Below are 12,329 nucleotides of genomic sequence, written 5' to 3'. Positions count from 1 at the left end.
GATAAATTTAGATAATTTGATAAATGCTCACATCAGTAATTTAAATTCTTTTTACTGGTTGATGAATCTGTTCACCAGTTTACAGTCTGCTTTCTTGTAGGGTTAGAAACATGTTTGAAAAGGTAGTTGCAGCACTGAAATAGTTGCTTTTATGTTTGGGAGTAGGCAAATGTATCAATTTTATCTCCGATATTTCTGGGGATTGAAGGGGTTATTTCTCCTGTCCTTTCTAATGGGATGTTTCCAATTTTTGTTGCTACTGTCTTTCAGCAGTTTTATGTCAAGTCTGTCCTTGATCTGTATCAAGGTCACAGGGGAAGCTACTAAACTTCTGCTGGACTTCAGAGTGTTTTTTGTTTTATGTCAAGTCTGTCCTTGATCTGTATCAAGGTCACAGGGGAAGCTACTAAACTTCTGCTGGACTTCAGAGTGTTTTTTGGTGGTTTTCTTTTTTTTTTTTTTTTTTTTGTTAATATATATAACCCTCAGCTTCTAAAACAAACAGGAAGAGGAAAAAACCCAAAGGATAACAAGCCATGTTCAGGAGAAAGCTAAGGAAAGGCACAGTAGGGTGAAGAGAAATGGATTTAAACCAAAACTTATAAAACCTCCTTGTTTTAAATCAACAAAGATTTTTCAAAGGCTGTATCGCTTTGAGAAATCAAGTGAAGTCTATCCCTAACTTCTACACTCCTGGCCATCTCACCTCCTCAAAATGTTTCTTTTTCATCTGTAAAGAGTTCCCTGATTTCCAAGTCCTGTATTTATCACACAGTGTAGTGTGATGAAGGGGGCTGGATGGGGTCCCCCACTTATAATTTACTAAAGCACGGGCCATGGTTCCTTTTTTAATATGTGCATAAACGGCTAAAAAAACCCCAATTAACCCAAGTATATCTGCAAACATCTTTATAGAAAACATCTGATCAAACAGAGATTATTGTCTGGATTTTGCATTGTCTGTGTTTTAGAAGCGTGATTTAAATTGAAGCTGTAAATTTGTGGGGATTTAGCCACTTGTCTGTAGCAGTGAGGTTTGCAACTGTCAAATCCATGTTGAAGAACTGCAGCCAAATGCTCAGTTATAAAATATCCTTTCAGAGAGAGAGAGGGGGAGCAACAGGGCTTGACTGCTCAGAGATGGGCTGTTGTTTGTTCTGTGAGCAATGAACCAAAGCAATCTATAGCTTTATATCTTTTTCTGAAACTTTTCATGCTTTGTATTTTACAATTAATACCGGATCAGCTGTGCCTTAAAGTCACTACTGCATAGAGGCTCAAGATCTACTGCTTTCACGTGTTTTAGAGCAGGCCTATCTAACACTGAGAAAGGGGTACACAAATTTTGTGCTAATCTTTTAGGGAAAAGAAAATGACATGCGAATGGACTAACAATATTAATGTGGAGCTCCTATGAGGCCTTATAGCCTGTCTTATTCCAGGATTTGGAGATCTGCATTACAGATCTGAGGGCCGGCCTCAGATCACAGAAAAATAAGTAGCAATAAGTGATTCCCAAATGAATTTTAGCTGTGTCTGCACATCATTCAGCTTTCTAAACTTTTATTATTTTTGACTGTAGGTCAGTTTTGATTCATCATTTCAACTGTAGTTTCTATGTGAATATAAAAAGAATTAGAAATTTTCGTCTTTGTTTTTTCAGCTTGATAAAGAAAAAACTCATATTGACTGAAAATTTCTCACTAGTTAATTATATTCAAGTAATCTGTGAGGAGACATAAACACTATTTATGAAAAAGATTCATATGCCATACTTAAGATGTATGCAGGACAAACAAATTATTAAAAGTAAATTTCCTTTTGTTTTGCACAGGAATTTTGAAAGCATGGGAAGTTCATGCTTGAATGCTTCTGTGTTTTTTCATAAAAATTACTCTTGGAGATGAAACTAAATATTCAGGGCCTGAAAGTAAAGGGAGAAATTTGGTTCACTGTAGGATAATGAAAACTGAAAAACAATTATGCTGCTGCAATCAAGATCTCAGCTACAAATAACTAATTTCACTTCTCTTCCACTGCTCCAAAATTTACTGCTTATTGTTCTTAAAATATTTATATGTCTTTGAATTATTTACTGAGCAAAGGACGCTTGCACTCCTTTAACACAGAGGGAGATGAAAGATTATTTCGTGTCAACATAACAGAAGACAATAATAAATCCATAATGTAAATAATATGCCTCAGAAAAGAGCTGTGTATTATTAGTATGTGACTAGATTGCAACTGGGCTCTACTTATGAAAATACTTTTTCTAGCAGTGTGGAGACACTTGGTTTGAGTGAACAAAGTAATCAGACAATCTTTTAGAAAGATACTTGAGATAGTCACCTTGTACTAGTGTTAGATTTGATTGCTGAGAGGATTTGAGGATATGGAAACCAGCAAACAATGAATTAATTTCAATTTTTTTCCCCAATTCTTAAAATGTGGGTTTGCAATATTAATGTAAGCAGTGTGAATTCTGACCTTTTCTGTCATTCTGTTTGGGAATAGTGGCTGAGCTTCCCTGTTCCTGTCTGGCCATGGACCATTGTTCTTCCCTTCTAATTTTCTTCACTGAATTACTGCATAAATTTTCACTGGTACTGTCTGCTTTATTTCAAGTATATTGGGGGTGGGGGTGTGGGGTGAGTAAAGCAACAACTACAAACACCCCTAGGGGAAAAAATTAAAATAGAAGCAAGATATTTTTATATGAAATGACTTGTGCTGTGAAAACATCTTTGCCTTTTCCATGTTTCTCCCTCCCTTGTTTCCATGTAATGTGCATACTCTTGTCGTTGCTCCAGCTTTGTCCTGGCCTGTGGTGCTCATTTTCAGAATAAAAGCTGAGCACACAGGGAGACCTAGACTCCTGTATTTGCAAAAATGTTTACTACTGGGATGTTGCAACTGAAGATTTTTATTTTCCTCTTTGCCTTTAAACTGCCATTTGTATGAATATTATGAAATACAATTAGGAATCAAACTTGTGTTGCATTTGCCTTAGAAATTCCCAAAGAATTTTAGAGGCCATTTAGAACTGGCTTTTTGAGAATGTGAGAATTACTAAATGTCTGCAGCTTCAACCAAAGGCAAGCATCTACAATTTGGCCTTGATTTTGCAAAACCAAGTTTTAGGAAGTGGTAAATCCTCTTTCTCTTGTTTCTTTTCAGCGGAAATGTGGATGGTCATACAGTCTTCCATAGGTACTTATTTGAAAGGTTGGAGATGTGCACAATTATTTTTGTGAAGGAGTAGTGGAGAATGCTGTAAGAGTTCAGTATGTTGGGAGTATGGCTTGACCTTATAAATTTGACTTTCAGTACTTTCATGACAATCTAACCCAGTTAATATAATGCTTTGCATTTTCAGGCTCATGTATAAAAATCAACTATATGTTTAATGCAAGACCCAAATATAATTCTGTGCATCTTTTCAGGAAATGAACAATTTCCAACATAGAAGTTGACACTGTGGAACAGAGCCGGAGACCAGCCAGCCACCAGTCTCTGAGATCTGGCAGTGTAAAGTCATTCATAGGTGCCCAAGAAATAAATTTCCCACATGGCTGTTTCTTTCTAGCCCTGGCAATGATGTTAACTATTAAAATCTTGAAATATGGGGCAAACCAAAAAGACAGGATAAATGGTCATAGAGAGGAGATAATGGTCACAAATGTTTTCCTTATGTTTCTTCCAGAAAGGCCAATGAATGGAGCCTCAGTCTATATCCTGCTGTCATTGAAACCAATTAGATTTTTTGCATTAACTTCAGTAAGAGCAAATGCAGGCCCCTGGAGATAAAGATTTCTGTCAATATAGTATAAAAACTGTCTCATTTCACGTCATAATGGAGACAGATATGATTTTGTCTTCTACTCTGGTGTAGGATTTATATAATGGAAGGAGAAAGGCACTTTAATCTGTGGGTTAAAATGATTAGATTTTGTCTTCTAAAAAAAAAATAAAAATCACACAGGAATAGTTCTATTAAAACTACTGAGAATCTTCCCTGTACTAAAAGAACAATCATACGATCTTTGCAACTACTGATTTGTGTAGTCAAAGAGTAGCTGAAGCGTATTCTTTATTTTCAACTTTAAGAACAGCAGGTACTTTAATGATGCTGCCAAAAAGTTTTGGCTTTTTGGGGAGATATGAAATCTGAGATGCAATAGATCTGTACTGCAACCCTTCATCATTCAATTTGCCCTTTTAAATCAGTGGCAGTAAAGATCATCTGCATGAATTAGAGTAGCAAGATATGGCAGACCTATGAGAAAAGATCTGTATGAGAATCATAAGAAAGCTTAGAAGTCTGGGTTTTTCTGCTTGTGGTTCTCACCCATAGAAGTAGATACATTTGAATATTTTTAAATACTAACAGGAAATAGATGCTGCTCTGAAAACAGGTGTTTTGAAATTCCAATATAGCTGAAGCTTTTCAGGCAACAAGTATGCCAGGCAGTTTTAAATTAAAATATGCTCTAGAATTATTTAAATTTGTGATGTTTTTCTGTCTGTTGGTCACCCTCCTCCCCCTTATTATGTGAATCTAAACGATGTTTGTATTGTTGATTTCATTTTTTTATGGGAAGCCATCAAGTAGTTGATTATTCAAGTGTGAAGTTCCTTATATGGCAATGAAAGAATTAATTAGGGAATTGAAAGGTGTATACGTAATATTTTCACTCTGAAGAATTAGTTACCAGTATAAATAGGCTATAAATAGGAAATAAATCTGAAGTATTTACTCTGTCCATTGACAACTTTATAGATTTGGTTTTAGGTATCCTAATTCTGTGACTTATGAAATAATGAACATATTTGTAATTAACATCTTTGAAATTGAAGAAAAAGTATCATGTGAAGCTAGCAGGAATCTAAACCAAAAACATTCTTTCCTCACTTCCAGTGCACAAATTGTGCATGGCAGAGGTTATGCAGGAGTTTAGTTCTGCAAAAGTTTTTCAAATTTTCCTTGCCTAATCTTTTTTAAATTGGAACTAAAGTTAGACACACACACCCCCCAACCCAAATATTTATGTATAGTAAAAATCCTACATTATTTTCCTTTTCAAAGACAATCAAGTGTTGGTTGTTTTGGTGTTTTTTTTTTTATTTTGGGTTTTTTTTCAGAGAAGGAATAGATACTATACAGCAAAGCCTTGAAAACTACTTGCAATTGCAGGCAGAAAGTAACACAATTCTTGTTAGTTTTGTTTGTCCACTAATAAATAACATCAGCACAAACTGATCAGCCCGTTTAAACCATTTATTAAAATGAAAAAAAACCTCAAAAGAATTGTCGGCTTTTTTCGTCAGTTGCCAGAGTTTCCAAGAGTCTTGGCTCCATAGCAGCCAGACAGGCTACCAGAAGACCTTTAGCTAGTTGAAGAGAGACTGAAACCTGGAAGCCCTAGGGAATGTTAGTGTCCTGTTGACCTGGGAGTGACCAGCACTATAAGCTAGTAGCAAAAATCAAGATTGATCTTTGGAGATGGTAGACAGACAAGAGTCTGCTAGAATTCTGCCTGAATTTTTCTGACTGTTTAGAAATGGAACTATTTCTGCAAAGTGTCGTTATTTTAATGCTCAATTAAAAACTTGCAGAAGATTTTCTGAGCAGCTTTCCTTAGATGTGTTCAAAAGCGTGAGAAGTGGGGATGTAGTACAGTGGAGCCTCCATAAGGATTTTACTGTTATGAAGTAAACTGTAATAAATCCCTGCTGGGACCACCATGGACAGATGGGGCAGGTACCTTGACACATGCAGGAGCAATTTCTGTTATCCAGTGTTGATGGGACAAACTGAGCTCTTTTTTAATAATGTGTCTTGAGGATGCTGATACTATGCACAGATAAATCAGCTTTTTTTTTTTTTTTTACTTGACAAATGAAAATCAGATAATAGTGAGTGACTACAGAATAAAATAGATAAATTCAATATAGGTAAATGTCAGGTGATGCACATAAGAGAAAAAAACCCTAATTCCTAACTTCATATACTTATGATAATGTCTTCTAACCTTATCCTGAATGTTCTGGAGTAAGGCATTCCAGTTACAGTACATAAGTCTCTGAGCATATCAGCTCAGTTATGGTTAGAAGGCAAATCAAGTGTTAAAAATCATTAGAAAAGCAAAAATAACAAAACAGAGAATAGCATTACGGTATTATATGAAAATCCATGGTCTGTCTACACCTAGACAATAATTTTTGGCCACCCTCGCAGGCCACCCCTATCTCCAGAAAGCTGTAATAGAACTGAGAAGGGCTCCATGAGAGGCCTAAAAAGATAAGCAAAGCACAGAAGAGTTCCTGTATTTAGGAATGATTAAATAAATCAGGATCTTTCAGCCTGGAAAAGAGGACTGCTGCAGGCTGTGATAGTAGTCTGTAAAATCATATACAGTGCAGTTAAGGCTCAGTTGTTCACATTCTCTTCACAGTATCTTGTCCAAGAGCCAGGGGAAATCAAATGAAGGTAGTAGGAGCCAGATTCAAAACAAATAAAAAGACGTGGATTTCATGTAGTGGGTAGTTGATCTTGCCAAAAGAATGATGGACGCTAAAATTTTGTATTGGTCTAAGGGGAGACTGGGCAAGTTCATGGAGGAGAGATTCACTGAAGTTTAGCTAAACACACAGATATCATATCTGGTTCAGGCAGTCCCTAAGTTGAAAATAAGTGGAGCCTGGGTGAATATTAGGGGAAATATAAAAATAGGACAAGTATAAATGATACTTCTCCCTGCTTATCCAGTTATGGCCACTGCTGAAGACAGAATACTGTGCTAGAAAGGTCTTTGGTCTCACTCAGTATGGCTGTTTCTTATGTTAACTGCTTTTACCTGAAATTTACCTGAATTTGAGAAATTACATACTCTATATGCTGAAAAAAAATCAGACTTTTCAGACTTGGAATATGAAGTCTAGGTCCAAAATGAAATTTCTGACCTTGATGTGAACTTTGAAAGCATGGATGGGAACATACATTCCCCAATGGTAAAGATATCATTATAATCAAATCAAAACTGTGCCTGAAGGCGCAAAATGAGGGAACATAACCCCCAAACAATTCAACACTGTTTTCCTTTTGCCAGTTCTACTGCTTATTTGCAATGCATTTTCAAGAACTCCATATAGAATGAAGTAAAGGGACATCTAGGCAGTGCAATTTTTTAGTTCAAAATTGTCATCTAAAGAAGCCATAGAAATGCACTGTAGATTAATGAGCATAAAGTCTGCAATTTATGCCAATGATGTGTCAAGTCAGGTGTACATCAAAAGGCACATGCAAGCAGACATATTTTACCATATCTGGTGGGCAGGGTGCCTGTAGGATAATTTTATTGGAACTTTTGAATGGGGTACTGTTTCCATTAACCTTATTGCTTCCTTCCATGGCATGTTTATTTTAATTTTTCTATTAAAAACTTTAGGAAAAACATGCTCAAAAACACTTACAAAACTAAACCTGGAACTTGACATTACTCTTATCATTTGACACGGGCAAAATGGACTCTGGGAAAGGGGAAATGTTGGTAATAATCTTTGTGGCATGTTTTATGAATTGGTTATCCTTGTTTCGTAATTGCATTAAATGAAGTTCAGAAATTATTCTTATAACAATTTGAGAACTGAAAATTATTCAGTGAAGACTATCTGAATGCAAAACAATATATGTAACTGTAAACAGGAAAATGAAAATTCAAAAGAAATCTGAGGGACAAGAAATGCTTTTTCAAAGCTGCCTTATTATGAAAACAAAGGATGTGGAAAATAAAACGTTGATCTTTGGTTTCTATCATGCGCAATGCGTTACTGGTATACTGAATTTAACCAGTGTGTGAATGCAGAGCTGGCTGTGCAGCCATGAAACCCCTGCCGAGCTCTTCCAGGACTGTGCCCAGCTAGAGATTCCCAGTGTCATTCTTAACAGTGGTTCCAAGTGATCTGTCACACCTCTCTATCCCCGCTCTTTTCTGGCCACTGAATTGTCTTAAGCATAATTTTAAAAATGAGTGCAGGGAGAGTGTTGCTTTTCCCTGAAAGCAAGTGCATCATATTTTGCAAGAATGGTATGGGCTACAAAAGGGGAAAAAGGGAAAATATGTGTGATCATGAATGGAATGGGCTGTCTGTGAAACAACCTTTCTCAACAAAACAACTTTCCTTGCTTAAGGCACCAGACTCCAATTCATGAAATAACCACTGGCACTTTGCAGTACGTCCTGGGCAGACACCACACAGCCTGTCTACTTGTGCCTGGCAAGCCAGGTGAGAACAGGCTCTCCCTTAAGACAGACCCATGTGGAAGGAAAAGGTGGCATAGTCTACTGTTCACATTACAGATTTTTGTAGAAATTTTTATGCCAGGAAATAAAACAATAAATATTCCCTATGTCTTTGATCCATAGCTTGCTACTTATTTCTCTATTATCCCGTGAGGCTGGATAATCATAAGGTAACAAATCACTATATAATCCTATTATATCCACAGTTTCTTTCAGCGTTCACTGTTTTAGACAATTGTTTAATTAGTTTTCATTCATTTCCACCACTATTATGGCAACCTTTTCTTTTGACATCCTTGAAGTGTTGCATCCCGTAGGTATGATGGGATATCTTGTGCTAAGAATAATTTTCCCCTGTAAAGCTTTTTAAGCACTATAGAATCTCATTTTTTCTAATCAGCACTCTAGTTTCTTGTGGGCTAAAATTAGGCTTCCTGTCTCTGGCATACGAGGCGTCAGCGTGTGTGACCTTCAAGCTGCCATCCGGCCTTGAAGTGCAATTTTTGCATCGGGAAATCTAGAGGCAGCAGCTTTACCCTTTTTTGCAGCAGCAGCAAGATCATCAGAAACAGTCAACTGAGCAGCAACTGCAGGCATATCACTCACGGGAAGCCATGTTACTGTGGTGCACAGAAACCTCTCTCCAGCACTGAAATGCCGACATAAAACAGAGCTGATCCTCCAGTGCTCTGTGCATTCTTGCAAGGTGACCAGCCTGGAGGGTTTGCATGAATATTAATGGATAAACTATAGAATGATGAAGAATCAATACTTTAATCTGCATAAGGATAATATGCGTTTCTTATGCATTGTAGAGCTGCTGCACTACAGTGTCTGAATTTCACTTATACGCTAAACTCATCTACAATCTCTCTCCTTTTGAATTATGCATATATTACATAGACTGTTGCCTACAACAGATTTATGACAATCTCATTGCACCTATGCAAATCTTTTTTGATTTTAAGCATTCAGGCTGTGCTGCTTTTGGCTGGGATAGAGTTAATTTTCTTCACAGTAGCTAGTATGGGGCTACGTTTTGGATTTGTGCTGGAAACTGTTGATAACACAGGGATGCTTTTGTTACTGCTGAGCGATGCTTACACAGAGCCAAGGCCTTTTCTGCTCCTCACCCAATGCCACCAGCGAGGAGGCTGGGGGGGGGGGGGGGGGGATAAGGAGTTGGGAGGGGACACAGCTGGGACAGCTGAGCCCAACTGACCAAAGGGATATCCCATACCATATGACGTCATGCTCGGCATATAAAGCTGGGAGGAAGAAGGGAAGGGGGGGCTGTTCGGAGTGATGGCATTTGTCTTCCCAAGTAACTGTTAGGCGTGATGGAGCCCTGCTCTCCTGGCGATGGCTGAACACCTGCCTGCCGATGGGAAGCGGTGAATGAATTCCTTGCTTTGCTTTGCTTGTGCACATGGCTTTTGCTTTACCTGTTAAACTGCCTTAATCTCAGCCCATGAGTTTTCTCACTTTTACTCTTCCAGTTCTCTCCCTCATCCCACCAGGGGGGAGTGAGTGAATGGCTGTGTGGGGCTTAGTTGCTGGCTGGGTTTAAACCATGACACGAGCACTTAATGTCTTTACTGAGGGAGAAAAATTGTTGTGCAGAAGTGAATACAAAAAGGTTTTATTACGCTATATACTGCTCTTACTCACTTTCATATTAGTTCCACATTGCATCTGGTCAGTTAAATGACCATTTTTGCAATGCTCTGAGCACTTTGTTCACTGTAGCTACAGAATAATATTCTTTGTCTTCTCTTTCTTTCACGTACCAGGTACAGCAGCTGATAACAACAGAACTGAAGTTACAGCTTGGTAATCAGCATTTTAGGTTATTTTAATTATGATGGATGAAGAAGAAAAATGGCAAAAACATGCTTTCAGTAGTACCGAGCAAATATGACATGGAACTGATACACAGAGCTTATATTACAGATCTGTCAAATTACCCAAGGATAATTTGGGTAGCTGGCAGATTCCCAGCTCATCAGTTCAGTAGTGCAGGCAACACATGCCCATTAGTTTTGCTTGGGCTTGACGCGTAAATGTCTGACCATCACCAGATCAGCTTTAATTGATAATGGACATCTGATTTGAAAATAGGTGTGTTCCCCTTTAAATGGTAGCTGTCACATCACATCACGTCATATCACATATGTCACATCATGTTCCATTAAATCACATTATATGCTGGCATGATGCAAGATAGCATGATGACGGGCTAATGTAACGAGACAGCTAATACCTGCTAACAATTTGAGTGGTGGGTATCAGGTCTAAATGTGTGCCAGACTTCAGTTATTTGAGAAAGCAAAGTCTTTACCCAGAGAGCGGGCTTTTCTTCAAAGGGTAACTCTAGGAGATGCCCAGCTCCCTATTTATAACCAGTAGTGATATACTTTATGTTTTATAAAGTGATTTATGGCACCTTAAGGGACATACTGGGGAAGAGATTAAGGTCTGTCAGAAAACATGCAGAAATTTGACATATATGGCTTCCGTTTCTTGGCTCCTGGCTCATTTTAGGTGCCAAAGTACTCTGGTGATTTACCTAATATGAAAACTTAATTTATGAATCAGATGAAGCCTTGCTTAACTCAAGAAAGTTCAACTGAGTGATCTACTAGAAAATGTTCAATAATCTGCAAAATATGCTATACTGTTTTAATGATCGGGTTAAGTTTTTGCACAGTGTTCATGCAGCACCCTCTGGGATCTCCACAGGTTAAATTACAGTATATGCAAGAGTGAGTTATGACTTGAGTAAAGGCAATGGGGAAAGCACAGTACGTGCAGCTTCCATTTTTCATCGCTTGCACTACATTTGCAGCAATGTCAGTAACATAGACCTTGGGGAATCAGAGTCATTGCTAAATCACAAGGGAAATTTCTCATGTAGCTCTTCCCAAATATTGATTGTTAGGCAATCTTTGAAACCTGCTATGTAAAGAAATTTTTGCTTGTAGACTGTGGGGATGCAAAGGTTTCTAAGTTAAACATAATGCAAGATAAAAAGTCTCCTAATTGGTGAGGTTTTGCCTCAGGTTTTTGTTGTTGCTTTCTGCACCAAGTCTCATTAAAACTCCGAATAATTCATGTGTCCTGTGTTATCTATTTAAAGAACTGATTAGGTTGTGGGTTTGCTTTTTTTTTTTTTTTTTGTCCCCAGTCCATTCTTTTTGGACCTTAATTTAATGGGAAAAAGGGCTAGTCATTTTCTGGAATTGCCATGGTATGATCATTTAGAGTATAATTTAAAAACCTTGAAAAGTCTGCATCAATCATGCATGTATAGTAATTGCTGTGATAACTGTTTCTGGGTGCTTAATTATTATGAAACATTAGGACTGTATGTCCTTTTGTTATCCTTTCTGATAGCCTTTTAGCTTGCACCATATCTATGTCCTATCCTCTACTCCATAGAGCCTATCAGCCTCTGAACAGGTAAGTCCTTTTGAACGCTCTTAGATTCTGCTTTCCTTGGGTACATTAGTAACAGTTAAGAGTGGTCATTATACTGAGAATAACCATTTTTCATCTAATTAAATTGATTCTGATAACTCTCAAAATGTCAAGACTTCAGCTTTCTGGAATCGCTCGTGGGAGATGCTAAATTGACAGTGATCATTAATTATAGATTCTCACCCCTTGCTGGAGTTTACTGTAATGGGGTCTGTTTAGTATTATCTTTTGAGTTACTTGGAGTCTGCAGCTTGTGCAGAGTGCAGCAGGCCCTGCTTTGTGCTCTAGGTTAGACTGAACATGTGTGTCAGTCTTGAGTAAACTCTATGTGAAATTTTAGAGACGTTATTTGTGCATTCTTTTCCTTGTTTGCTGTGTAAGATGCTCACAAGTTACTGTTACACCGCCCAGGAGATACACTGATTTTAGAGTTATGACTCTCTCACCTCTTGAAGTGAATGCACCTTGACGGGGGAGTGGGAGCATGGGTATTCCAGGTACTGCCTTTAGGCAACAGGATGACAACGGCTTCAGTGTTTTAGGATA

General features: G+C 37.7%; 1 protein-coding gene across 7 annotated transcripts in view; it reads left to right on the top strand.

Moving 5' to 3' along the window:
• Nucleotides 1-12,329, top strand: part of LOC101910707 (BEN domain-containing protein 5) — a 965,145-nt gene that overhangs the window by 313,028 nt on the left and 639,788 nt on the right. Inside the window, exons 1-2 of one of the 7 annotated variants that reach the window (XM_055814854.1) lie at nt 9,673-9,697; nt 10,097-10,136. The exons of 5 other annotated variants lie outside the window; for them this stretch is intronic. In XM_055814854.1, coding sequence (XP_055670829.1) covers nt 9,688-9,697; nt 10,097-10,136 — 50 coding nt within the window. In that variant the 5' untranslated portion in view covers nt 9,673-9,687. Of the gene's footprint in view, nt 1-9,627; nt 9,698-10,096; nt 10,137-12,329 lie in introns of those variants that run through there. One more of the 7 variants, XM_055814856.1, reaches the window with a different exon arrangement.

The sequence above is a fragment of the Falco peregrinus genome, chromosome 10, assembly GCF_023634155.1.
Source record: "Falco peregrinus isolate bFalPer1 chromosome 10, bFalPer1.pri, whole genome shotgun sequence".
Lineage (NCBI taxonomy): Eukaryota > Metazoa > Chordata > Aves > Falconiformes > Falconidae > Falco > Falco peregrinus.
The sequence above is the reverse complement of the archived record's forward strand: the minus strand, read 5'-3'. Positions and strand labels throughout refer to the sequence as shown.